Source organism: Halictus rubicundus, chromosome 7, assembly GCF_050948215.1.
Source record: "Halictus rubicundus isolate RS-2024b chromosome 7, iyHalRubi1_principal, whole genome shotgun sequence".
Lineage (NCBI taxonomy): Eukaryota > Metazoa > Arthropoda > Insecta > Hymenoptera > Halictidae > Halictus > Halictus rubicundus.
In genome coordinates, this window is record NC_135155.1 from 14,719,447 (window position 1) to 14,744,456 (window position 25,010).

The 25,010-nt window shown below is 40.0% G+C and overlaps 2 protein-coding genes across 4 annotated transcripts in view; one reads left to right on the forward strand and one right to left on the reverse strand.

Annotated features, from left to right (window-relative positions):
* Positions 1–1,022: 1,022 nt before the first annotated feature.
* The window catches only part of LOC143355670 (uncharacterized), a 33,088-nt gene continuing 9,100 nt past the window's right edge, over positions 1,023–25,010 (forward strand). For all 3 annotated transcript variants that reach the window (XM_076790713.1, XM_076790715.1, XM_076790714.1), the window contains exons 1-17: positions 1,023–1,372; positions 1,532–1,819; positions 2,305–2,656; positions 2,923–4,190; positions 14,174–14,338; positions 15,205–15,390; positions 15,611–15,787; positions 16,334–16,499; positions 16,624–16,732; positions 17,182–17,308; positions 19,065–19,131; positions 19,362–19,465; positions 19,547–19,701; positions 19,897–20,011; positions 20,248–20,438; positions 20,577–20,730; positions 21,250–21,470. In XM_076790713.1, coding sequence (XP_076646828.1) covers positions 1,139–1,372; positions 1,532–1,819; positions 2,305–2,656; positions 2,923–4,190; positions 14,174–14,338; positions 15,205–15,390; positions 15,611–15,787; positions 16,334–16,499; positions 16,624–16,732; positions 17,182–17,308; positions 19,065–19,131; positions 19,362–19,465; positions 19,547–19,701; positions 19,897–20,011; positions 20,248–20,438; positions 20,577–20,730; positions 21,250–21,470 — 4,079 coding nt within the window. In that variant the 5' untranslated portion in view covers positions 1,023–1,138. The remainder of the gene's footprint in view (positions 1,373–1,531; positions 1,820–2,304; positions 2,657–2,922; positions 4,191–14,173; positions 14,339–15,204; positions 15,391–15,610; positions 15,788–16,333; positions 16,500–16,623; positions 16,733–17,181; positions 17,309–19,064; positions 19,132–19,361; positions 19,466–19,546; positions 19,702–19,896; positions 20,012–20,247; positions 20,439–20,576; positions 20,731–21,249; positions 21,471–25,010) is intronic.
* LOC143355671 (carbohydrate sulfotransferase 11) lies at positions 4,551–11,043 on the reverse strand. The gene is made up of 8 exons (XM_076790716.1): positions 9,699–11,043; positions 9,339–9,422; positions 8,808–9,271; positions 8,447–8,595; positions 7,643–7,814; positions 6,926–7,085; positions 6,034–6,233; positions 4,551–5,680 (listed from the first exon to the last, which is right to left on the reverse strand). Exons 3-8 carry the CDS (start codon positions 8,949–8,951, stop codon positions 5,432–5,434), a joined length of 1,074 nt encoding a protein of 357 aa, XP_076646831.1. The 5' UTR covers positions 8,952–9,271; positions 9,339–9,422; positions 9,699–11,043; the 3' UTR covers positions 4,551–5,431.

Here is a 25,010-nt window from a genome sequence, read left to right on the forward strand (position 1 = left end):
TAAGAATACATATTGCGATTCAGGTAGAAAATTTTTATTTTGCATAAAGATCCGCCGTCTACTAATTATAATAGATGCTTGAACATCGAAATGTATCCCATTATTTTTCACGAATGCATTTTTATAATTTCAACAATTGTCGAATATAAAATCGGTCATTTTGTAGGTTTAGTGTTGAACGAGGTAGACGACCTTCTGCAATAAAATATGGATTGCGGGTATATACGAGAATTGTCAGATGTTGGAATTTATATGAGGAGACGCGTACCTCCCTTAATATTGAAGCATGTTCCGTGACTACTGTGATTGATTCTGCAAGCAAGAACCGGAAGCCGTGTGTGCGTCAGTCGCTAACTGGTTAGAGTCTCACCAATGTCAATCATTTCGTACATTCGTAAGCCAGCATGTGCCGGAAGCAGAGGAAATATCGCTGATCGATTACTGCGGAAGTTGGGACCTAACGTTACGAGGGAGTATAGCAAGCTTAGTTGTCTGTGCATCGAAGCTGGTAGAATCATTCAATTTTAATCCGACGCGATATCACGGCGCTCTAGGGTCGCAGGGAAACAATTGACCTAATATATCTAGGCTATTTGTCCTGTTCGCACGGGGTAAAGAGTCAATTTTCACCATTTATTCTCTAACATTCTCACTGCCGCACAGTGGTCCCAATCGATGAATTAGGAGGAAAAAAGTCCAAAATTAAAGTTAACAAAACTAAAGTTAACTGAGGCTGCCCGCTCGGTCTCGGGCTGTATACCCCAGTGGAGGGGATAAGCGAACTGACTAAAATCGTGTAGCTCCGTTCGGCTTAGATCAAGACTCCACTGTATCTTCATTTTGAATTCCAAGTGAACTCCACACGTAATTCGATGCGTTATAAAGAGCAGATACTACTTTGACTTCGTAGGCACTCGAGTAACATGAAAATACAACACAATTGAAGCGACCCCCCACCCCGTTCATAAAATATAACGAACGTGGCGTCTCTCCTACGTTTACCCTAACGAATCTGTCGATCAGGTCTGTCCTCGCGTGACTCGATGAACGATCCGGAATTAAGAAAGCGGTCGTTCCCGAAGAAGAAGATGGTGAAGGACCCGCGGTGCCCACGGGACGAGACGTAGAGAGGGGTGGTATGTCCGAGTGCTTCGAGTTCTCGTCATCTATGACAGGATCGACGGACCAGGGGCCTTTGCAGCCCCCGAAGGATTCATCGGCCCTTCCTGCTCAGCTGGCCCAGCCCTTCGATCTCTGCTCGACTCCTGAGACACCGACTCGACGAGGTCATCGTCACCGACACCCGCGAAAGATGACATTGACCTCACCGAACGGACAGCCCATACAGCTGACGCCTCTCTGGGAACACGTGGTTAGTATTGGGTCAAAAGTCTTGATGCGATTTTCGGTTTATCTTTAATTTGCCCATTATTACAAAAAATTTTGTTTTGTGATAAATGCCATAAAATTCGCAGTCTGGTCGTTGCACAAGATCATTTAAGATTTCGATTTCTATGAACGTTGTTCCCAGGTGCGAACTCGAAAGTTTCCGGGCGAGGTCGACACGCGTCTCACGTTCCTGGAGATCTCGGAGAGACTGCGCGATCCAGAATGGGAGGTGCGACAGCATGCTGTTCGCGTGCTTATAGACGTGCTGCCGACTTTGAACGCTGACACTGTCGACAAGGTCATGCAACCAGTGGTACCGGAGCTGGTCAATAATTTGGGACACCCGGCGCCCGCGGTTCGCAAAGGCGCCTTGGACGCACTTCGGGTTTTTCTCGTTCACAGTCGCGACAGAGAGAACACCATCAAAAGGGTCAGTGTCGTCCACTCTTCAACGTCACTCGTGCACTCGCATTATAAAGTTCATACAACTGTCTTCTAAACAATTTTAAAATATCGATACATTATCTTCAATTTTCTGAAACGATTAGAGTAAGAACAAAATTTCAAAATGTCTCCTGTTCCTCGGAACTGATGTAGAAAATTTGTATTTTCCACGAAAATCCGCAGTTTAATCGTGAGTAGAGTCTCCTAAAGCTAGCAATGAAAAATTTTGAAACCTCATACGATTTTCTTTAATCAGGGCCAACCGTGACCCGACCAACGGCGCGTGGAGGAGTTGTTCGCACCTCAGGGTCTCGTGTCGAGTGAAGACCGCATCAAATTTCATGAATTAATACTATGATCCGTTGATGCGCGATCATGCGACGACCTTGCACTTCGCTCCCCACTATCCGATCCATCGATCGGGTAAACGCAATTGCTTTCGAGGGTGTGCACGCTCGGCTTCTTCCGCAGATTCTTCAGGATGGGCTGAACCGGTCGGAGGTGCGGGACTCCTTCCAGACGAATGTCACCACAGGAGTGATCCTAAGCGTTCCGTCGCTCTTGTTTCCATCATCCAGTGGACCTACCGCTAGCAATCAGCTCGTCAAAGACGCGACGATAGCCTTGGCCTCGAGACTCGCGCAGGTTCCTCATCAGGAGGCTGTGCTGAAGTCGTTGATGAAGATCAGGGACGCGGTCGGCGTTGATCAATTCGAGAACTACCTGGAGGACTATGATAACAAGCTGAAGAGGAACATCGAGATCTTGTCGAAGATCTATAACGTCCGATCGAGCAGGAAGCCGCAAAGGAAGAACACCGATGGTAAAAATGATGAATTTGTTTTTGGAAATATGTCTAACAGTTGTGGGACTCGTCGATAGTGAAGAGTCAAATTTGTTTATTAATACAGAGTCTCAACGAACACGCGATTTTACGTTTATTTTTAAGTGGGTGCTCTAAACTAAACTAACTAGGTACTTTAAGTTTTTTGTCGCAATTATCGTGCGCATTTCCTCCACGTGAATCGAGACATTACGGTATCGAAAATCTTTTAGTATGTTTCTCTAACCACTGTCTACCTCCTCAAGGTGTCGAAAAGTCGGACAAGAATCTGGACCGGAAGTGGGAGGAGTCTGACAGCGACACTTCCGGTATCGTCGAAGAGGAAGACGAGGGGAACAACGGAACGATGCCAGCAGCCAGAGTGGTCCTAGAAACGGAGATCAAATTCAACGAGGAAACAGCAATCACTATGACAATTTTAGAAGAGAAAGAGAACGACAGCGAGAAGGATCAAGACGAAGAAAGTGGCACAGATGTTCGGAACGACGCTGAGAACAAGGACTCCTCCCCGGATCGCAAGAAGACGCCAAGAAGAGTGCACTTCGGGGGTGAAATAGTGAAACTGAGGACCCCGGACAGCGACGAAACAGAGACCGTCGACCCAACACCTAAGACCAGGATCCCAGTTCCTGTTTCCCCTGCGACGAAGATGCCTAAGAACCGAAAGAGACCTTCATCTCAGCCTTGCAGTCCTCAGAGGCAAGCTGAGAAACCGAGGAGGGCTGCTAGGTCGATGTCCAGCAGCCCTAAGAGAGAGATCTACACGCACAACGCGCGGCTGAGCCCTAAAAAGAGTATCCTAACTAGGACTAGCAGCCCTGTGGTCAAATCAACTGAAAAGAAGAAGAAGGACTTAGCTAACGCCGAATTAAACGAGCCTGAAGAGAGTCCTTTGAAAGGAACGAAGTCAGAAGATCCTGGAAAATTGGTCCAAAGCAGTCCAAGTGTGGGGATTAATCATAACTTGGTTGTCAACAAGTGGATGAGTTCGGACGAGAAACAGAGCGAAGTTTCAGGATCGGAGACCTTGAAGAATGTACCAAAGAGTTCTCAAGAATTAGAGGATGCTACTAAGAGTACGAAGGATACGAAGGATGCGAAGGAGGAGAAAAATTTGTGGGAGAAGAGACAGGATTTGAAGGATAAGGTGGATGATAGCGATCAGAGGATGTTGGGGGAAAAGGTTTCCGATCCTAAGATGGATCTCTTTTTTGGATCACCGGTGGAGGATCGTGAAAAGAGGTATAATCACAGAGATGATGACGACGATGATCTGCCTAGAGACTCGATGATGGGTGAGGATGAAGCTTCGCCGAGGGATGATGTGAAGTTGAAGAGCAGTTCGACAAAGGAGGGGAATGTTGAAGGTGAACGGATGAAAGGTGATAATAAAGCTAGTGAGAAAAGTGGACATGTGCGCGGGCTTGATGAGATGGAGAGACTGCCTGAGGAGCCTAACTGGGAGGAGCTGGGATTGGTGGACCAGGAGGTGCTTGAAGATTTGCACAACAAGGTCAGAGATTGGTTGTTTAATTTTATATCATATAAAGTTGTAATCATTCTGAGGATTTTTAATCAAAATCGAATTTCTAAGCATGTATTGCAGGCTATAGAGTTAATTTATTTTCCTCATTAATAAATTTAACACGTTGAAAATAATATATCGGCATTTTTGACCGAAGCGATTCTGTAATTCTGCACGCCAGTGTACATAGTACCGTTTATAAACGATCGACATATTCATAGAGAAGTTACGAATTAATTTGTACAGCTAGTATTTCCTTGTCCGCAGTCCAATTGCAGAGTTCCATGATCATTGTTTATCAATCCCGACATCGTTAAATCGTCCGGAAGATTGCTCTATCATCTCTGATTGAATTTAAACGAGTATCGACCGACTCTCTCGCGAGTGGCGCGCATAGGACGCTAATCGACTAGCTCATGGAATATTTAAAAATCAAGCTAACGCTGCTCCGTTGAATCAGGACCGGTCGAGACTGTTGCGGACACTGTCCGAGACACGGAACTCGCTGGACGACGCACACGAGTACGAGCCGGCCCCGAAAAACAAAGAGAGCAAAAAGGCGAGGGGAACGTGTTAAAGCCCGATAAGCACACGTAGCCTTAATTGATGGGGTTTAAATCACGTTACGCCACGCGACGAACTTTTGCCAACGAAATCGATTGACCTAGTTCCCCTGTCATGTATCAGAACGATCTGTCCCGAAGTCCTTCCCCTTCAACCCGTGATAATGAGTGGTCGTGAACGAGGAAAGGTAGGAAAGTGCTCTGACGATTGGTGGTCAGTGTCCTCTCGCTGGTAGCGACACGTCGATTAGGGTTTACATGTTTTTTTTATATGAAACCTTTATCGACATGCTCGTCACATTGTTCTGATTAAAATGAGTCCAAACATGACACAGTTCGGATCGTATTTAGTTGTTTAATTCAGGATACAGTAGAACCTCGATTATCCGAACCGATAGTACCTGAATTCTAAAGCTGATTTTTCCGAGTTCCTGAATTCTCCTGAGCTCGATCTATACTGATCTATATACATTGCGATTTATTGTATAAATCAAAATTTTTATTTTACATAAAAATTCGCAGTCTAATAATTGTTATATGCAATAAGGTTCTACTGTATCGTTTAACCAGTCATCGAATGACAAAGTTTCACTTCTGTATAACACCAAATTGACGACGAATGGTCCCGGGAAAGAATGAGCATTTGTGAACGATAAAAATGTGTTATCAATTAGAATTTATTGAAGAACTATAATCAGTCGAGTATCGATAATAAACGTCCGGCGAGTAGTCGAACAGATCGAAGTCCAACTTGAATTTTTCATAAAGTTTCTCCACCATTTCTTTGCTGAGCTGCCTGAAGTATATTTTCGAAGGATTCGATTGACCCCCGCTGTGTCGCCATCTTGGCTTAATTAGCTGCTGCAACCCTAATTTATGGATCGCGTAAATCTGGTCTCGCCACAGCGTTTCCACCTGCGAACCGTAAAAAATACAAATCGACTTAGAAAAACAATCCGAGCTGCATGAAAAGTGTGAAAAACAGAGAGATTCAACCGGCGTGCAATTGTAATATTTTTGTCACGATTTGAATTTCAAAAGAAGGTTGCCAGTAAGGAATTCTTGTTTCGTGTCGTTAGTCCTTAATTTCTTGATGGTGGAACGTGTCATTAGCAAACTGCAGATTTTTATGCAAATTTGCAGTTATCTAGATTGATTGAAGACGTTGATGATTCAGTTGCCTCGAATCGAGTAGGCTCGATTTAACACACAGATATCGTCGTATAACATTAGAAACAAGTTATAGATCATACTTTTGTTTAACATACTTTCGCAATAATGTCGTAATCGACGAGACAAGGAGCGCAAAAAAGGTAATAGGGCATCCAGTGATCGTCCCCGTAGCTTGCTAGATCAGTATGGATCAAATATTGCACGAATTCTCGAAATGTAGGCTCGATCCCAGCTGGTGGTGGGACGCCGTCTTGTCGGATCACTTGATCATTGCGCGGTCTCGTGAAATTAGTCTCTGGAATGGAAAGACGTCAGTCAAAAATGATTCTTTTCACAGAGAGCATATTTAATGACTTCATACTTTGCAATTACAGTGAATTCTCATTACGAGTCAGTGCCAACCTTACAGTTTGGAGTCAGTGGAAGTACCCACACGATGGAGAAAGACATTTTCTCAGTCTTCTTGTCACTATCGCTGAGTGGTCATAGATTTTTATGACTTGTAGACGGATATGACTCTTAGGTTTTCAGCGTGCTCCGATTTCGTATAAGAGTCAGTCGCCAGAACGGCGGAACTGACTCGTAACGAGAATTCACTGTATATCGTCATTTAAAAAAAATAAAATTTATAAAAAGCTGTACTCATTCGTTATTATGCTAAACAAATCGTTCCATTTCTTGCTACCGCATTCGTGCAATTAAAACCACTCATTACCATGTATGACGTTTAATATAAGCGAACATACTAAGATTTTCTTACTTTCTCCTACTTTTCTTTTACAACCTGGGAAAACTGGGTTAAGAAGTTGTAATCTTTAAGAGATCACGATCTGTCTAAAATTGTTTGTTATAAAAGATATCGCGCCAGATTCATCGGAGGGGAGGCTCTACCGGCAGAAAATCTCACGTGTATTACTATCGCAACCAGTCTACACCATGGGAACGCGACTTAAGGAATATCGCGGTCGATATTTTGTCGTGACTCACCGCGATACTTTTGAACAATCTTGCTGCCGTATTTCCGATAAAAGTGAAGTGTCCCGTGCTCCCTTCCAGCCACGGAGTTCTCCAGCTTATCGCGATACGCGCTCAGCAATCTCTCAAATGGGTGCCTTACCACCAGTAGTTTCTTCGTTCTCCTCAGGGCCTGTATTTCGTTTTACTCGTGTTAGATCTTGTTACGTTGTTCACCCGGCTTTTCCGATCCTGTCGAACAGAGTTGCCGCTGCCAGGCCGGCTTTGTACTCCCCTCAAAATGCTTTCCCTTCTACCACTAAATGTGACTTGATTCGCCTCTGGTGACACTAACGACAATTCTCTCTACCAGAGGCGCGAAACTAGCGACCCGCGGGCCCACTGATATATATACTAGTATATATATATACATTAGTGCACGGGCCGCATGAGGCCCGCTCTTATGAGTGTTCGAATAGTGCGATTCGAATAGCTTGTCACCTCTGCTCTGCCCGATGGAATCAGTGACGTCAGGGCCCGGTCTTCGTAGATTCGCGATAAGGTAGAGTGACCACATTACCGACAAAAATAGGCGAAAAATGGTTTGGAAAAATGGTAGGAAAAAGTTACTTCAAACGACCTCGGGAATCACCCCCTTCGAGAAAGTACAAAATTCAAAACAATTTCTCTGGCTTGATTTATCCCATGACATCAAATTAACATAACGATGATCATATGGCGAATCCTTACCTCTTCAGCTTCTGGATACTCAAGTTCCGGTATCACTCTTCTCGCAATCGACGATAACTGTTCTCTTCCACTGTGTAGCTCATCTTCTGGTACGTTCATCAGAAGACACAAGTTGTAGATCCACGTCGTGCTGCCGGCTTTGTAAATCGGACAGTATGATAGATTATGCGATCTATTCGACAAATAATGTTGCAAACAGACAGGCCGTCAAACCGCTCACAGTTCAATTTATTTAATCTATTTAATTAGGGGGGAGTTTTTCAGATGTTTCGCTCCAATGTAGGTGAAACTTTCAAAACAGAATCCTTTCAAAAATTCGCACTCTTTTCACGATTTGGTATTTTAGAAAGCTATAGATGAAAATGAAAAAAGTTTACGGGTCCGTATTTAACATACCAAAATCTATTAAAAACGCCTACTTGAAGTTACAAATTCAATTAGAGTCGTGAACAATAGTATTGGCACAACCGTTAAACTAACTTTTAATTATACAGTTTGGGGGTGACGAATTTTTTAAAGTGAAAGGAAAAATTACTTAAATCACTCCCAGTAGTAGGACAAGCAAACAAAAATCTATTAGCTTGCAATCGACTATAAATCGCAATATTAAGAATTTCAAAAAATTTTACTAGGAGCGCCCGAAAAATCGTGGAGATTAATTTTTAAACAGTCCCGAATAATTAGAAGTTAGCTATGCCAATATTTTTGTTCGTGGCGCTATGTATTAAACAATATTATCAGAAAGAATACGCAGAAATTATTCTCATAGTATAATTAGTGGTATTAATTGCTACATTTACGAACCTAGTTATGTAAAATACGGTGTATTGTGGCGCAGGTGGATGTTTGAAGATCGCAGGTTCATCAGAATCTCGGTACAGCCCTAGATTATAGACTCGACAGGTGTTTATGACTCTCATCTGCCGCTTAAAATTGTCTGTCTCAGCCTCCACCTGAATCGAATAATTTATTTCCGTCACACACCACAAAATATCGCAAACTGTTAAAAATTAAAATTATTCATATCCGATTCTTTAACTATTTTTTAGAAAGATGTATCTGTATCATATGTAATAGTGGAAAAGCAAAGATACCTTTTCCTTTAAAAAAATTTATGCAAACGAAAAGAGGAAAAAAACCGTTGATCCACTATTAAATCACGCACCATTAATTTGCCGAGATCTTCGAGTTTAGGCACAAGCCGGTCCTCTTCTACCCGAAGAACAGTCAATTTCATGATCACTATAAACAGTCCACAGCCGAGAGCATACTTCAAAATTCGCTGGATATTTCTTTGACTTCCAAGCATATTGAGCTCGTTTAATCCACGCGAGATAATTTCGGAAATAGCGAATGAAGAAGCGATGGAAAATTTTTGAATAAAATGCCACTGCTTTTAATCGGCGATGATTCTGTAAATTGAAATTGGTACCGTCCGTGGAAAAAGATTGTGTCTGGCTGGTGGAACCGGGTAAATATTCGTTCTTCCTTCTGGCGAGTCACTGGCTGACCAGTTTCCTCTTCAGTCGACACAGTGATGGATCTAGCGTGCACGAATCCTGTGGCAAGAGACCTCAAACTATATTTAAATTTATATTCTACGGTCGACCTTTGATATTCAATTAACTCCTTCTTCCTGTCCATAAATATCTTGCCGTGAGTGATTTTGATGTACTGCGTCCTTTAACGGGTCGACTGTCTTCGAACTAGATCCTGGTCACTAGGAACATCGATTACTGTGCACGTCACTGGTTTTGGCTTAGAAAAATTGCTGGAGTGTCTATTATGATTGCCAGTAATATTTATTATTAGGTACAGTGGGTTAAAACATTATTTCCTTATGTTTTTAAAAAGGGTACTCTTTTTTTTTAATTGGACCAAACGAATTGTATTCTATTTTTTAGAAATATTTGTTTGCCTTAATACACTAAATTAAGGGATTAAATATTCTTCAATGTCTCACTGTCTAATTGTTTATGATAATATTACAGAGTTAACAGAGAGATCGATTCCAGGTCGACATAAGAATCGGATGAATATTTATGTTGGTTGTTACCTTTTGCCGATGCGCAATGTCAAACTCATTTGCCAGCGAGTAAACGATGTGAAACCAACATTAGATTTTGATTATAAATTGAGAAGAGTACGTCCGCTCCTGTCATCGGTCCGAAAGCAGTCGTGAAACGAAAAAGAAGCTTCCAGGCATACTAATTCGCTTGGCCATGTCAGTCACAGTGAAAGCTGAGGGACAATAGCACTCAATAGTATATTTTCAAACCTAAAATTGAATTTAAAGTAGATTGAACCTTAAATTTAGTTGTTGAATTAACATTTTAAATCCAGAATATTTATTGCATTCCCAAAGTTGGAAATTGTAATAAAACATTAACAATTTTGTTATAACGTACTTGAAAAGGCATATTTTAAATTTTACTTCTTTCTTCGATAATCCGAGCAATAATAATTTCAAAAAAATTTTTTTTTTCACATTACCTGATAAACTAATTCTTCTAAAATCTCAAAATATCTCAAGTTGTTCGAACCAATTTTTAAAAAGTTATTACTTTTCGAGGGGCATTCACTTAATTTCGCCCTCGACTGTGTTTGAACCCATCGTCTAGTCACTAATGTTTGTTAATAATACAGGTCTTTTGACCGAATTTTAAAAGAGTTATTTCGTTTTGAAGCGAATATATTTGCTCGCCACTGCATGTGCAACGAGTCGCAACAAAATCGTTAAAATTACAGCTCGCAACCAAACACATGTACGTTACAACCTAATAATAATAAAGAATAGTGTGTTGTAGGGTTGAGAAAATGTTGTTCACGAACCGAAAGTGGTAAAAGAAGAACTATTCATATCGCGGAGACACGTCGAACACGCCCGATGGCCGTGAAAATCGTCTTCCTTTCATTCAGCAGAAGTTCAAGGCCAGTCTATGCCTCCGTATGAATGTCGCGGTATGCAGGTGCCATAAGAACTATAAAACTGAATAGCATCACTGGGTAGTATCGATCCTCCGGCGTCATGTAAACCATGCTTTTTTTTTTAATTTTTTAATAGAACCGATGGGCCCGCACCGTTTCGCACGAGGATAAATGATTCAACAAGCCCCGAGCCTCGCGTCGGCTTTGAATTTGTCTCCTGGTAAATAGACGAACGATGTGCACCGATATCACTAATCGTCGGTATGACCACTACTCGATGATAGTAACTAAAAATGATAATCTCCCCGACCAATGATACAGAGAGTTAGACTAGCGAGTTATCTGGTCGACAATGATTGCAAAAATATGCTCAGATATTGTGTTTCTGATTTTGCAACCTTCACTTGCTAGGTCAGGTTAACTATTACATTCACGACATTTGAAGGTCAATACATTATTACGCAGAATTTGGTACTCCATTCCATGTAAAGAAATCAAGGTGATCTTGAAATCTCCGAAACGCCCTCGCCTGTGCAAAAAGTCTTTGCGTCACAATATTTCCCCTTTCCTACCATGCAAGTTTTATATATATGATTTTTTTAATATCGTTACTAATAACTCAGATATTTGAGGTGATCAAAGTTATTGGACCACCCTGCGTTGCCATTTTTATTTTCTTTCAAAATTTGTTTATCTTGACAATTTAAAGTATGAATAAATCCACCTACAGGTATTAACGGTTTAAAAAATGAATTAATAAATGATAAAATCGTGTTAGGGTGTTGCGATGCAATAATCGAAGGGTTAACAATATAAAACGCTAAAATAATTGCCATTGGTTGGAGGAACGGCCCCAGGTCGGATACCTCGAGCGCAATATCCCCCATGGAAGCGGAACACGCATCAATCCAACGTGTTAATCACGGTTCATGGTGTTTTTTTTTTCAACGTCCGACGGGGTTTTTCCCTCGAGAGAGGCGCGACACGCGTCGCCCGATTAAACAGATTGATCACACTTCCAGGATATATTTCCATCGCGTATCTTCGCTTTGAATAATGCATGCTGTTGCGTTTTCCACGTGGCGCCGCCATCTTGGTGCACCCCCGCGTGCAACGGACTGCAATCACTATGAATATTCCGCGGATGAAAAACGATACAGGGAGAAAGAATGCTAGGGACCGACTGGTAAAAAGATAGAACACTCTCTGGATCGTTTTTTGTTTGTGCGTTTCTTTTTCTAATTAACGTTCATGATTTTGTATATCGCGGGAAAAAAATCGAAATCATTTTCTGCTCGTCATTATTTGCAATTCTGACGCGTAGCATGAGATTCGGAGATCATTTGATAGAATATTGTAAGTGTGGAAGTGTTATAAATTTTTAACACTAAACCTACCGAACGGAGCACAGTACGACCTCGATTATTCGAACTGATGCCTGAAATCTTTATTAACCCAACAAGCTTTAAATTTTAAATTTGACGTCGCTCGTGGATGCTATATAATCTCAATAATTATAAAATAAAAAATTTTAGAAGAGAAAACGAATTTAGGGAAACAAAGAAGAAGTAGTGGAGAGAGAAGTGAAAACAGGAAATGAAAGAGAGAAAAGTGGGAGGAGATTGAAGAAGAAGCGAAGAGGAAAGATGGCAAGCATATATGAATGATTGAGAAAGGCGGAAGAACACGGCGGAGAGAAGAAGAAAGAAGGAGAAAGAGATATTTCTTCGCGCGTATGCATGAAAACGCAGGTGTCCAACCGCCCCCGGCTAACAAGAAAATAATTACGCGAATGTGTTGCGTGTGCAAAGTCGGTCCAGTAAAACGTCCTTTCCGTGTTTTATGCAAATCTCTCTTTCGCAATTCACCGTTGTTCCGACGACCCTCCTCCGCCGAGAGACGTCTTCAAATTCGTGAATTCCACGGTTTCGCATTCGTGCTCGTTCGTCCCGACACACGCTCTTGAATTATGAATGACATGGAATTGTTGACTATTACGATTATTACCATTATTCACCGCGAATTTATGCGTTATGCAGCGCTCTCTTTCTCGAGGTTCTGCTCCCTTGATTTTAATCACTTTGATTTATCACACCGTTTAGATAATTGTCATCGGCACCCGATTCAGGAGTTGAATACTTGAAAACAGATGAAATTCGATCGTTTTTATTGTCTACAAAATTATGTTTCTTTAAAAAATCATTATATACATTTTATTGTCTGATGTTTGAATAGTATTTTCTGAAAAATTGAGTGAAACATCTTAAACTGGAAAGACGCGACAGCCATTTTGTTATAGTATTGTCGCGGAGTGTATCTTTCAACGATTGAGAATAAGGGAAATTGAATAATTTTTTTAATTTACAAAAATATGTTTATTTGAACAATCAATACATACATCTTATTAAATAATATGTATACGAGTAGTATTCGCTGAAAAATTGAGTTCAATATCTGAAACTATGAGAACGTGGCAGCCATTTCTGTAAAGATACACAAGTGTTGACGCGCGTAAGTTTATTTACGTTTTAATGTATATATGTATGTTTTTGTGAAAAGATAAATGAGCCAATTAAATAGATGGACGTCGCCGGTACGACAACATTTGTTCTCAAAGGGTTATGTTAGGCTTCGACACGCGCAAGTTCGGAGCGAGAAGATGAATGCCCGAGGTTCGTCTACTAGAGATAAGCATTATCGGTGACACGATCGTTCGTGTTATGAATGTATCTGAAAGTTTGCTATAGGAAGTATCATTTTCTACGTGATGTGTCGTTGGTTAAGAATCACGAGTCGTCGAGCGAACATTATCGATCGTAGCAGCGGCGAGCCCAAACGCGATGCACTGCTAACATCTGCATTCGCTTTTCGATTCGGCAACATCTACACGGATGTGGTCAATATTATCGACTTTTCATTATTTCATTAAACTCGAGGGGAGCCGTGGACGCATCGCGTGCGATGCTTCGCCAATTTTCTGCAACCCGAGATGCACCGTTCAATTACAATTCAATTTTATCATTCGTTATTGCGATTAAAGATAACACTCGAACAAACTCGCAAATTCCAGTCAGGTCACGGTAGTTTTTCTTTATTCTCTAATTAAAGCAATCTCTCATGCGATGCACATTCCAATCTCGACAATTGCGTGATTACTCTTGATTATACTGCGGATGCATTTGTGACAATTTACGAAAAAAATGAATATTATTATATTATTTTTAAATTTTGAAGACGATTGATAGAGAAGCCTCATAATCCAGCCAAAAAAAGATGTTTTCAAAGTTTTTTAATTTTTACAAAATCATTGGGTAATTATTTAGAAAGTACCACTCATCTCCGATTTTGATGTGTTATAGATTTCGACATTTTGAACAACTTTTTCCTTTTCAATACAGTTCTCAAGCTCAATACAGTATTAGCAATAGTTTTTTAACAGTATTAGCTAACAGTATTAGCAAAAGTTGTTCAAAATGTGTAGTTGCATAACATCTTTAAACTTCACCAAAACCGGAGCGGTACTTTCTAAATAATTACCAATCATTGTTTTTCTAATTGGTAATGATTTTTTTGCTAATTAGTCGTGGTGCCATTTGGTTTCAGGACGATTGGCGAGCTCGTGTCAGGGGCCTGGAACGAGTGGCATCGGCTTTACGAACGTCTTCTGCGCTGATCGCGATAGAGCCGCGATTAGGATCTCTTTTGCATACTGTGCTAGGCTGTGAAAGGAGCTGTCGAGTAGCTGCTGCTGGCTTGGCAGTGGCAAAGGTAAGTCTGCGAACTCGTACGTTCGCGCCTGCTAGATCAATCTAAATGCTAAGTTCTTAGCACGCGTTATTCCCTTTAAGTATATATTATTTTCTTCTTCGCGTTTAACAGCTGATCAACCGAGATACGATCACTCTATTGGTGTTTCTTTGTTCTCTCCGATTGCGCTACGACCCACTAAAGTATAGCAATTGTTGACATAAAGTCTGTCATTGATACTCGTAATGGTTTCTTTGAATATGCAGACCGATTCTCGCATCGGAAATTATTCACCGCAGAAAACAATGTCACACAGCTTCGAAGGGTACAATGAGTAATTGTTCTCTTGTTACCTTGGTTTTTTTTTTATAGGGACGTCAAGATTACCTTAACACTAGGTTTACGGAGCACTAGAAATGACTATTTTACATTTCCTTATTAAAATAACACGAATGTATCTATCAAAATCTGTAGCCATTTTTTAAATAATATATACCTAGAGAAATCAATTTGTCAAATAATTCCTCATGGATCCATGTTTGCAATCTCAATATTCGTGAATTAAAAATATTAAAATCCGCCATTTTGACGGGTCCCGTAAATCTAGTGTTAAGTATGCATATTTTAAAAGTCTCAGATCCCTAAACCCAATAGATTTTGTACAGTCACAGCCAACTAACTAAACAAGTTCCCAAGCTTTCCTGAAGAAGGGAGCGGATATTCCAACCCAAGCTTCCTGTGAAATAGCAATAAACGAGCCTCGTGAATACATTACACGCGAATATTTGAAATCGAGGTTTATGACGGTCATGTTATACGAAGAAATAAGAATCCTGAGAAATGTTATTACTCCAGCGGATGAAACGTAAATCATCTGGTCCCATTAGGTGGTCGTTGCTGGTGTGAGCGAAGAGGCTCTGAAGAAACGATTGCCACAGTTAGCATGGGGTTTGGCAAAACATGGTGGACCATGCGCTGCTCAATTGGCCAGATTAGCGATGCTGAGATTGAGGCCTGCTCTTCTTTTGGAGGAACTGCTGCAGCCGAGGTGTTTGAACGCTAGGAACGCTAAGGTGACGTTTCACGATCATTAACTCTGCGCTCATTTGCAAGTTTCGGAGTAATTTACACGGTCTTAAACGCGTGCCGTCTGCCAGCCTGCTTCATTTGCAAGTTTCGTAGGAATTTCTACGGATTCAAGCGAAATTAACGTCTATTATCGATAATATAAAAAGTATTCCCATTATTTTACTCTTCTCTTGGTCATAGGTAATGTTCTTTGTTCGTTTACAGATCAGAGAGAACACGTTGCAACTGTTAATATTTTCGCTGGTCACCTTCCCGAGCACCGAATTCAAAGTGGACATGGTGGCCAACAAGGTTGCCAAGATGGTCAGAGATCGAAGACGTAGAGTACGACAGGCTGCGCTCGATACTTTGGCCGTTCTTGCGCAGATCTATGAATCAGAGGTACTCAATTTTCAAGCGTAACGAATGGCAATATATTTGAAGAAAGCGCGACAAGCCTACAAAAATGGCTACACAAAGATAGTGATATTCATTCCTCTATAAGTTGCGTTAATTCACTTACTTTAAACGCAACTTCATATTGCTGTGAAGAATCGTCTCTTTTATTTATATTCTCGCAAAGAACCATCCCCTAGACGTGTAATTATGTCACTCAACATTTTGCTTGCGTTACCGTGTAGAATCATTCCTTAAAGTTACACTTTTGCATTGTCATGTAGAATCATCCCTTAAAATTGCACTTTTGCATTGTCATGTAGAATCATTCCTTAACATTTCACGTTTACACTCGCACGTGGAATGATCCCTTGAATTTAGACTTGCATTGTCATGCAATGGAAAAATCTCATGAGCTCACCCTAATCGTTGAGGATGAAGGTACCTCGGCAGAATTCTGAAAGGAAGGGGAGATTACGAATGGCAGTCGGAAAGGGTGTTAAAATGCATAGGCGAGGAGGATTTGCTAGGATTATTGTTGAACGGTTACAGGAAGTATTAGCAGCTGGAAAACGGGCATCGGAAGCACACCACGATGGAGAGGCGATGATGTCTGCTATTCGGGCGCGTCTCGCCCGGAAGTCGTTACCTTTGGTCTCCGCCGATGGCCTCGTTATGTACGGTTTGCAAATTTCGCCCACCGTCCAGATAGCCACCGGTAAATCCTCTATTCGATCATTATACATAGTTGATCACCGATCCCGTTATTCGACAGCCTGCGTATTTAATTTCCGTTTGGCGTTACGGGGGCTTCGTTCAATATTTGATTACGCTTTTCACAGGTCCCGACGTTGATTGGATCGTCGCCGGAAGTGGTTCGGTATCACCCGGCATCGGTCGCTCCAAGGGTCAAGTTATAGCAACCAGGTCGGAACAGGAGAAACTTGCTAGGTAATGTCACTGTCAATCATCGTTGAACAGGATTTCGTGTGTTTTGTGTGGCAAATTGAATTATCTGTGAGTCAACTCGTTAACAAAATTGGTGAAATTTAATCACAAATTGTTTGCAGATCCTTCTGGGTATTAATGGATATCATGAATTTTTATTTGTGCCTGTGAAATTGGGTAATTATTTAGAAAGTACCACTCATCCCCGATATTTGTGAAATTTAAATATCTTATGGATTTCGACATTTTGAACAACTTTTTCCTTTTCCAATATAGGGGGTATGAGTGGTACTTTCTAAATAATTACCCGAAATTGTATAGTTCAAAAATGGTATATACAATTCTCTATATTTAAACAATTAACACACACCACGAATGCATAAAAATTTACAGTTTAATGACAGCATATATTACCAATGAAGAGAATAAAGATTTGCATTAAATCTTTCCAGAAATGGGAATGGAAAAGGACCCGAAAATCCGTGGATCGACAGACCAAATTTGGTTGCCCTTGGAGTCGGGATGAGACCTAAAAATGATCATCCTGTGGTTTGGCAGATAGTACCAACACATAATCAGGTACATCGAAGATGAAGTAAGATTTATGAAAGATTTATGGAATGCGACGGACGATAGGAAAGCAAAATTGTATTTTCAAAAATGTCATAAAAGTAGGAGTGAATGGTGGTGGGGGTGGCAACGACCCTTGTTAGTATAGTTCGATGTCAATGGACGGGATTTGGCGCGCGCCCGTAATCGATAGCATTAGTACACATTGTGGAATGCAAATATCAATTAACAATTTTGATGAGGCCGACATCGAAATGCAAGCTTAATGAGCCGAATAGGCTTGCCGTTCAGCTGGACGTTTTCCTCGCGTGTCCCGAGGTCAGCGTTGCTCGCAAAACATGTTACACGAGAACGGTTCTCAGCTGCAAATCACGATTGTATTTACTCTCTTCAGCCTGTTCCTCACACGATTTAAATAAGAAATTGCATGTTGAATAAACAGCGATACCCTTATGCTAATCAGTTCGCGAACCGTACGACCTACGAACAATAAAAGCGAATTGTTCCGGATCTCAAAGCGAACATGTACCCTATTTCATCGAATAGATGATCTAGAGGAGATGATCTAGAGTCTAGATTTTAAACTGGAAATCTTTGTATGGTACTAAAATATTCACAAGCAATTCATTGTAAATGGACTGCAGATTTTATGCATTTATGCCAGAAATAAGTAGATCAAATGCGCAACAGTGACATTATTTAACGTCCAAATGACGCATTTTAATATTTTTATTCACCATGAGGAAATATTCAACATTTCTTTGGTGATATATTGTAAAAAAAAATGGCCAAAAATTTGGAGAGACACATTCTTGTTATTTCTGTAAAGTAATGTAAAATAGTCACTTTTAGTGGTCCGTAAACATAGTGTTAAAGAATTTAATAATAATAGAAATTATTAAAAATATTTTCAAGTGATGCAGAGAATTTTTCAAGTCGATAAAATAATGTTACAAATGGCACGTGACTTCTAATTGATTCAGGGCTTGTAAACTAATTTTTGAACCACCCTATACATATAATGGACGTTACATTTTCAATAAGAAATTAAAAATGCAGAATTTTCGTATGATGTATCGTCTCGATGGACATTCGACGATGATTTCAAGACGCTGCATCGGAGACAGTTTTGTTTTTTTCGGAGTTTTTTTATAGAATTGCTTTACCATATAAATGTTGCGTGAAAATTCTGTCGAATTGTTGCACTATTTTTGCATCTTTCGCGAAGGAAAACCATTCTCGTGCCAATGGCAGTCATCGATTCCGCTGGTGTCCAGCTGAGATAATGTCCCATCTAAATTTACAACACTTATTGAACTTGCTTAAGGTTAGTAACAATCCATAAAAGCGTGGGAAATTAATTAATCTATGCTATTGCTATGACGAACAGTATCGGCTAAAATGAATCTAAAATTAATGAGCCTCGTGCTGGTAACTCTATCCCTCGTTCACTGTTTAAATAGTGGAATTAATATTAAAGCTTTATTTAGTTAGGCATAAAAGTATTGACACAACTAGCCTGTAATTATAGGACTTATTAACTTAATAGTGAATTAATTTATTGAATATTCTATGTGCAATCCTTTATATGTAGACATTATAATTGTAATTTTTTAAGAAATTAAATCGACATCGGTTTAGTTCTTATTTCTTATACTCTAGTATATTACATTATACGTTACTATATATTCTGTTATATTGTAGCATATTGTATTATTTTTCAGAGTACTGAAATGGATCTAACAAAAATATTTCTTTCTTTCAGAGCCTTCAGTCTGACGATGAAGTGAATCTACAATTGAATCAAGGCGTTAATGCTAACTTTAGAAATGGTAATTTTAATTTTTTAACGTTTCATTGTACTTTTAAACACGTTAGAGACCAATTTAAGGCAATGCGAAAATTGGAGTACAATATCATTCACAATTTTAGAGACCAATTTCGTCAAAGAAGTATAAAGATTGTAACACAATTAAATTAAAAAATTTATGAGACCAAACCAAAGAAATAAAAATTGCAGTAAGAAGCAAATTGACCGTTTTATATTTTGGTTCAATTTTAGGTGAAGGCACCAGCTACACGTTAACCTCGAGGACAATACTTCCTGCCACAAGAAGGGACTCCAATAATTACCGTAACATCGCCGACGACACTCTCGATCAACGGGTAAATCATCTCGCGATCGTGCCTCTTTAACGAACCTTTCATAGGGTATAATAATTCGCTTTAATGTAGCTTGTATTTTAGGAAATTGCTACCAAAGCGGACTCTAGAATCCCGGTATTGTTCGCACGGGATCGAGGATTAAAAACAATCAATATGGAGTCGAGTCAGTTGAGAAAGAGATTGAAAGATGCTGCTGAGAGCACTAGCAGCGTTGATTCCCAAGATGGAAATGTTAGGTAATGCCACTTAGGAATTCTTTAGCAATTCAGTGGCATTGATAGATTTATAGAATTATATATTAACTTTCAATTATACATTATCGACAAATGTCTGGAATTGTATATTAATATATTATCAATAGATCTACAAAATTACATATCTACAGTATAGATAGTTCTATAATATTATAGTTGCTAATCTTATGGGCCTAGATCTTGCGGAACAATGTTCAGAAGAAAAAAGAATCAACGGGAGAGCAGTACCAGTACCAGTTACGAGACATTCTGCTCCATAAAGAACCTGAATAATGCGAATACTGACAACAATGTAAGTGTCAAGTCTTGAAAAATATTCTTTATGAAATTGAACAAAAAAAATTGATGGACCATGTTAGAGAGAATTGTTATAGATGAATTTATGAAAGAGAATAAAATTGAATATAAAAAATTGTATCTTACCTTAGTCTTGATAAAAATTGAAATTTGCATAGAAAATATTGCACAGATTTGCAGTCTAGTGGTCTTTAGATCGAAAATGGCTAATTATGCGAACAAACATTGCAGAATCTTTCGGACAATTCCAGCCAGGAGTACATGGACGTCACCAGAAGAGTTTATCACAAGTACATGGACAAAGATAGGACCTTGAGGAGGTCTGACAGCAGCTCCAGATTCTCACAATCGAATTCCAGCGATAGTCAACAGTCCTCGGTACCTAGGAACGTTCAGCAACAAACGTTCATCATGCACGACATGTGTGTACTGATTTTTAAAAAATAGTTTCAATCGTTTCTAGTCAGCAGGATGTGCTCACTGTTTGTTACTTTAAAAAAAGTGTAATGATGTAATTTTTATAGCGGAATGGCTATTTTAAATTGGTTTTATTTTTCCAGGTACAATTCGGTCAACAGAAGACAGGGAAGATTCCAGGATGAGAATTCATTTAGACCTCTTCAGACAGCTCCCACGCCATTAACACACTCCTACAATAATCCAGATTTCAATTATAGCGGTGAAGAGATCAACGAGAGGAGCTTGTACCCTGAAGTAGGTCTTGCTCCATGCAATAACTGTAGACTACTAATTTTACATTTGTTATGAAAATTAATAGACCAAATGTAAAACAGTAGAAGCATTCACAGAAAAAACGTTGTTCTATTATTTCCAACTCATTAGAATATTTAGAAAAGAAATGAATGTCCATGGAGCTCCTATATTTTGCAATAAATGCACAGAATTTTTATTTTGCATAAAGCTCTACAGTCTAGTATAACATAAACATTTGAATAGAGTAAAGTTACTTCCAATCTGTCAAGATTATAAACATAGATTATAGCGATACTAAAAATTCGTGATATTAGGCTATGGTAATGCTACAAAATTAATGATGATATTCAGGTGACCTATTTGAAATGCTCCACCCCGTACGTCGAGATACCAATCGTTTCTCATATCTAATGAGTTAATTATATTCGTCGATCATTCACCGAGTTCCAAGTAGATGAAGCGATTGCCGCGTTATCAAGGTTTCGCGTGACCCTGACGGAAATCTGTATCGTGTTACAGGCAAGGCTCTACCGTAGGACAAAGGACGCGACCTCGCAGAAGGTCAACAACGTCGAGCTGATTTCGTCGGACGCCCAGACGAGCGATCATTTCCCAGCGATACGGGCGGACACGTCTTACAGAAGAAGATTACGCTCGTTGTCACCCTCACAGCTGTACCGCAGACAACAATTCCCCAGAATGGCTTCCGGTGAAGCACATGCTGCATCTATGTACGACATGTAAGTAAAATATTCCGCTCACTTCTGCATTTTAGTTAAAACAACATTCAGTTATCTATCCAGAAAACTATCAATTCTACAAAATTAATGATGTACTAAGGTAAGGGAGCCAATTACTTTGAGGACACCAATTACTGTGCCTATATTAATTATACTTATTTTTAAAACATAATAAATATTTAAAAAGAGAGATATATATACACCCGTTAAAATAATTTAATATCCTACGATAAAACTGTCCTTGGGACGGTGAAAAACTAACCGATGGTTTCGCTGCGAATCATGCAGCGCCCTTCGCAGTAAAACGGCAAATCTGGTGGCCAAATGTTTTATTGCTGCCAAAATGCCGACAGCAACCTACAGTCAGTTAAAAAGGTCTCCGTACAAACTTTAAAATATACCCTTTGTTGGCGACTTGTCTGGCCGAGGAAATTCCACCCCCCATCTATGTCCTTGTGGGGGAGAGGTTGCCGGTAGTGTATTTAAGGGCTGCGAAGCAATATTTCAGCACCATTTTTGGCCAAGCAGGTATAGCTGTACACCCCGCGCGCGTTATTTTCAAGAAGATGGAGATGCGTGTGATTCAGTTTGCAACTATTGCCAATGTATTGAGTCGGACGGCATTGGCGCTGCAGCGTTCACTGGAAATAATTTTAATAAAATAATTTAATATCCTACCATAAAACTGTCCTTGGGACGGTGGAAACCTAACCGATGGTTTCGCTGCGAATCATACAGCGCCCTTCGCAGGTAAAACGGCAAATCTGGTGGCCAAATGTTCAGAATGCCGACAGCAACTTGCAGTCAGTTAAAAAGGTTTCCGTACTTTAAAATATACCCTTTGTTGGCGACTTGTCTGGCCGAGGAAATTCCACCCCCATCTATGTGCTTGTGGGGGAGAGGTTGCCGGTAGTGTATTTAAGGGCTGCGAAGCAAGATTTCAGCACCATTTTTGGCCAAGCAAGTATAGCTGTGTACCACGCGCGCGTTATCTTCAAGAAGAAGGAGATGTGTGAGATTGAGTTGAAAATTATTGCCATTACATTGATTGTGTTATCATTATGCCTGTACGAACGGCGCCAGGCGCTACAGGAAGCCAGACGCAGAAGAAGACGCTGCAGGGTCCATCCATTCTCGCGAACTCGGGATACTCGGGATTAGCTGGAACCGATAGTTCCTGTGGAATGATGCAATCGGATGGCTTACAGCCGCATTCCCGCCGAATTCCTGTCAGAAGAGTTTTTGCAGGGCACGCAGAGTATGTATACACATATCTCACCGCTTAAAATAAGATCGCGTAAATCAATTCCGCGTACAAAAAGTTCCGCGTAAAACAAATACTCGCGTAAATAAGTGTCGCGTAAATTGGGGGACCGGTGTACAAACATATATATTAACTGATTTTAATGAAAAAAATTTGATATCTCTTTTTTAATATTCGTTATGCTTTAAAAATAAGTATAATTAATGTAGGCACAGTAATTGGTACCCTGACAGTAATTGGGGGTCCCACACCCTATTTATAGATAAATTAGATTATGATTTTTAAGGTGTTCTCGATTTATCATGATTATGAAAATATGTGAATAAATAAGGAACAATGATTATTATCGTCAACAACACAAAATTTGAATGACAATCAAGAAACTAGTAAAATTTGACACGTCCGTAATTCCTGATAATCACGAACTGGTCAGCTCAACGATAATAATGCATACAAACAAGACTAGATTTGCATAAATATCAGCCGATGTGACACCAGCGTATGTAACAAATAACGGAGTGCCAGGTGTTGCGATAATATATTCACTTTTCTTCATGGGGGCATTATCGTCACTTGCAATTGCAGTTTGCCGACTGGCGCGGTTACATGCGAGCGGTAACGTGCCATTTACTAGCAATAAGCTTTTTACAACGAACAAATGGGTACAACTCCGAGAAAGTGACAAGTGCCAGTACCTTCGGCAATTTTGTTGTCCGAGCGAAATTATTTTCGCACGTTTCTGAGAAACGGACTCGGCCGACGATTGTTGCACCTTATCAAAACAATTAGGGTGCACTTATGCGATCGATTTCCTTGTCAGGGAGAATTCCGACGTGACTCGTTAGGGTCGATCCATATCTCACGGGTTTTTCCCCGTTTATACGTATTTTGGGGTCCGCGAAAGCCACTTGAGAGGGTTCGAGATCCTCGGAACAAACGCACAGCTTGTCATCTGCTACCAGAACTTTTTACTCCCCTCTATACGCTATTAAATCACATTTCAAACAATTACTTGTTTCAATGTAATAACGTTAAAAATTACTTAACATATACCCGCGGTAAAACGAACAAGTCTAACTTTCCTCCTCACAGCAGAAACGTCGAAAAAATTCGGTTTTTATTGTTTTTTACAATAATATCCCACAACAAAAAATCTGAAAAAATTGACGACAATGCCTGTTATAGTACTTTATCAGGGAACCAAACAGTAGAATAGCATGTTTTCATATTTCCGAGAAATCTGCATTTTTCCGATTTTTTGGGGGTTTTACATTTTTTACGACCACAGTTTGCAATAAAAAAAAATCTGAAAAAATTCTCAAAAATGCGCCTTAGGATCCAAAATATGCCACAGTTTTTTCAGAATTTTAGGAAGCATTAGAGTGCAGAAAATGGCGAAATCCAATTTTATCCTGTAACTACCCTCACGGGCAAGCTAGAGGGTTGATATTTTACTCAGAGGGATTTTTCTTGGTCAGCTTTCGAATGGTTCAATAGTCATTGAAAAACCTCTAAGTTTTTATCTTAATCGGCTAGGCCCTTTGGCGAATTGAAAGTTAACACTGCTTATAAAATCAATTCTAATTTCTTTTTTTTATGTCATAACTAAATTGAACAAAATTTTGCACAATATTAAAAATGACGTTGATGCGAATTACGGAATGATTCAGATCTGTTTGGACCGCAAGGGTTGAAATTGCAGCAGCCTCAACCTTGACACGATTTTTCTTATCTGGACGTTCTCTTTATCAATCTGTTCTTTTTTTTTCTCAAAGAAAGCAGGTTGATTGTATTCAACGGGGTTGGCAAATTGATTTTCATAGTCATGATTATTTACGAGGATTCGTTTAAAAAGCGATCTTAGTGGACGTATTAACGAGCAACGATACGCCGAGAACATTCTTGGTCTCGTTTCTCTTTCGTTGATTTACGAACTTCGCGTGCTTAGCGGCACACGAGAACGCGACGCTAATTACGTTTCACGTAGCTTTAAATAAAGCCGACGAATATTAACCACATAACAATTTGAACTCGTTACTTCGATTGTTGGCAGGGGGTGGGGACTTTATAAATATTTCATACGCGTTGCGAATAGCCTTATACTAGTCGCGATATTGTTGATTTAGCGTTCACAATTTGGTCTCGTAACGCTCGGGGTAATTGTTACGATAGGTCTCGACTGGGTCAATTAAGGGGGCTTAATTAACACGTTACGTGTGGAATGTCGACACCAGAAACGACCACAAAATCACAACATTATTATATTAAGAAACAAA

Bases quoted from the DNA above. Each gene is read 5' to 3' on its own strand.
- LOC143355671 (XM_076790716.1), bottom strand. From the start codon at position 8,951: ATGCTTGGAAGTCAAAGAAATATCCAGCGAATTTTGAAGTATGCTCTC. The intron at 7,086-7,642 runs GTAAGGATTCGC...AACGAAATACAG, and splicing joins AGTATCCAGAAGCTGAAGAG to GCCCTGAGGAGAACGAAGAA. The intron at 5,681-6,033 runs GTATGTTAAACA...TACGGTTCGCAG, and splicing joins ATTACGACATTATTGCGAAA to GTGGAAACGCTGTGGCGAGA.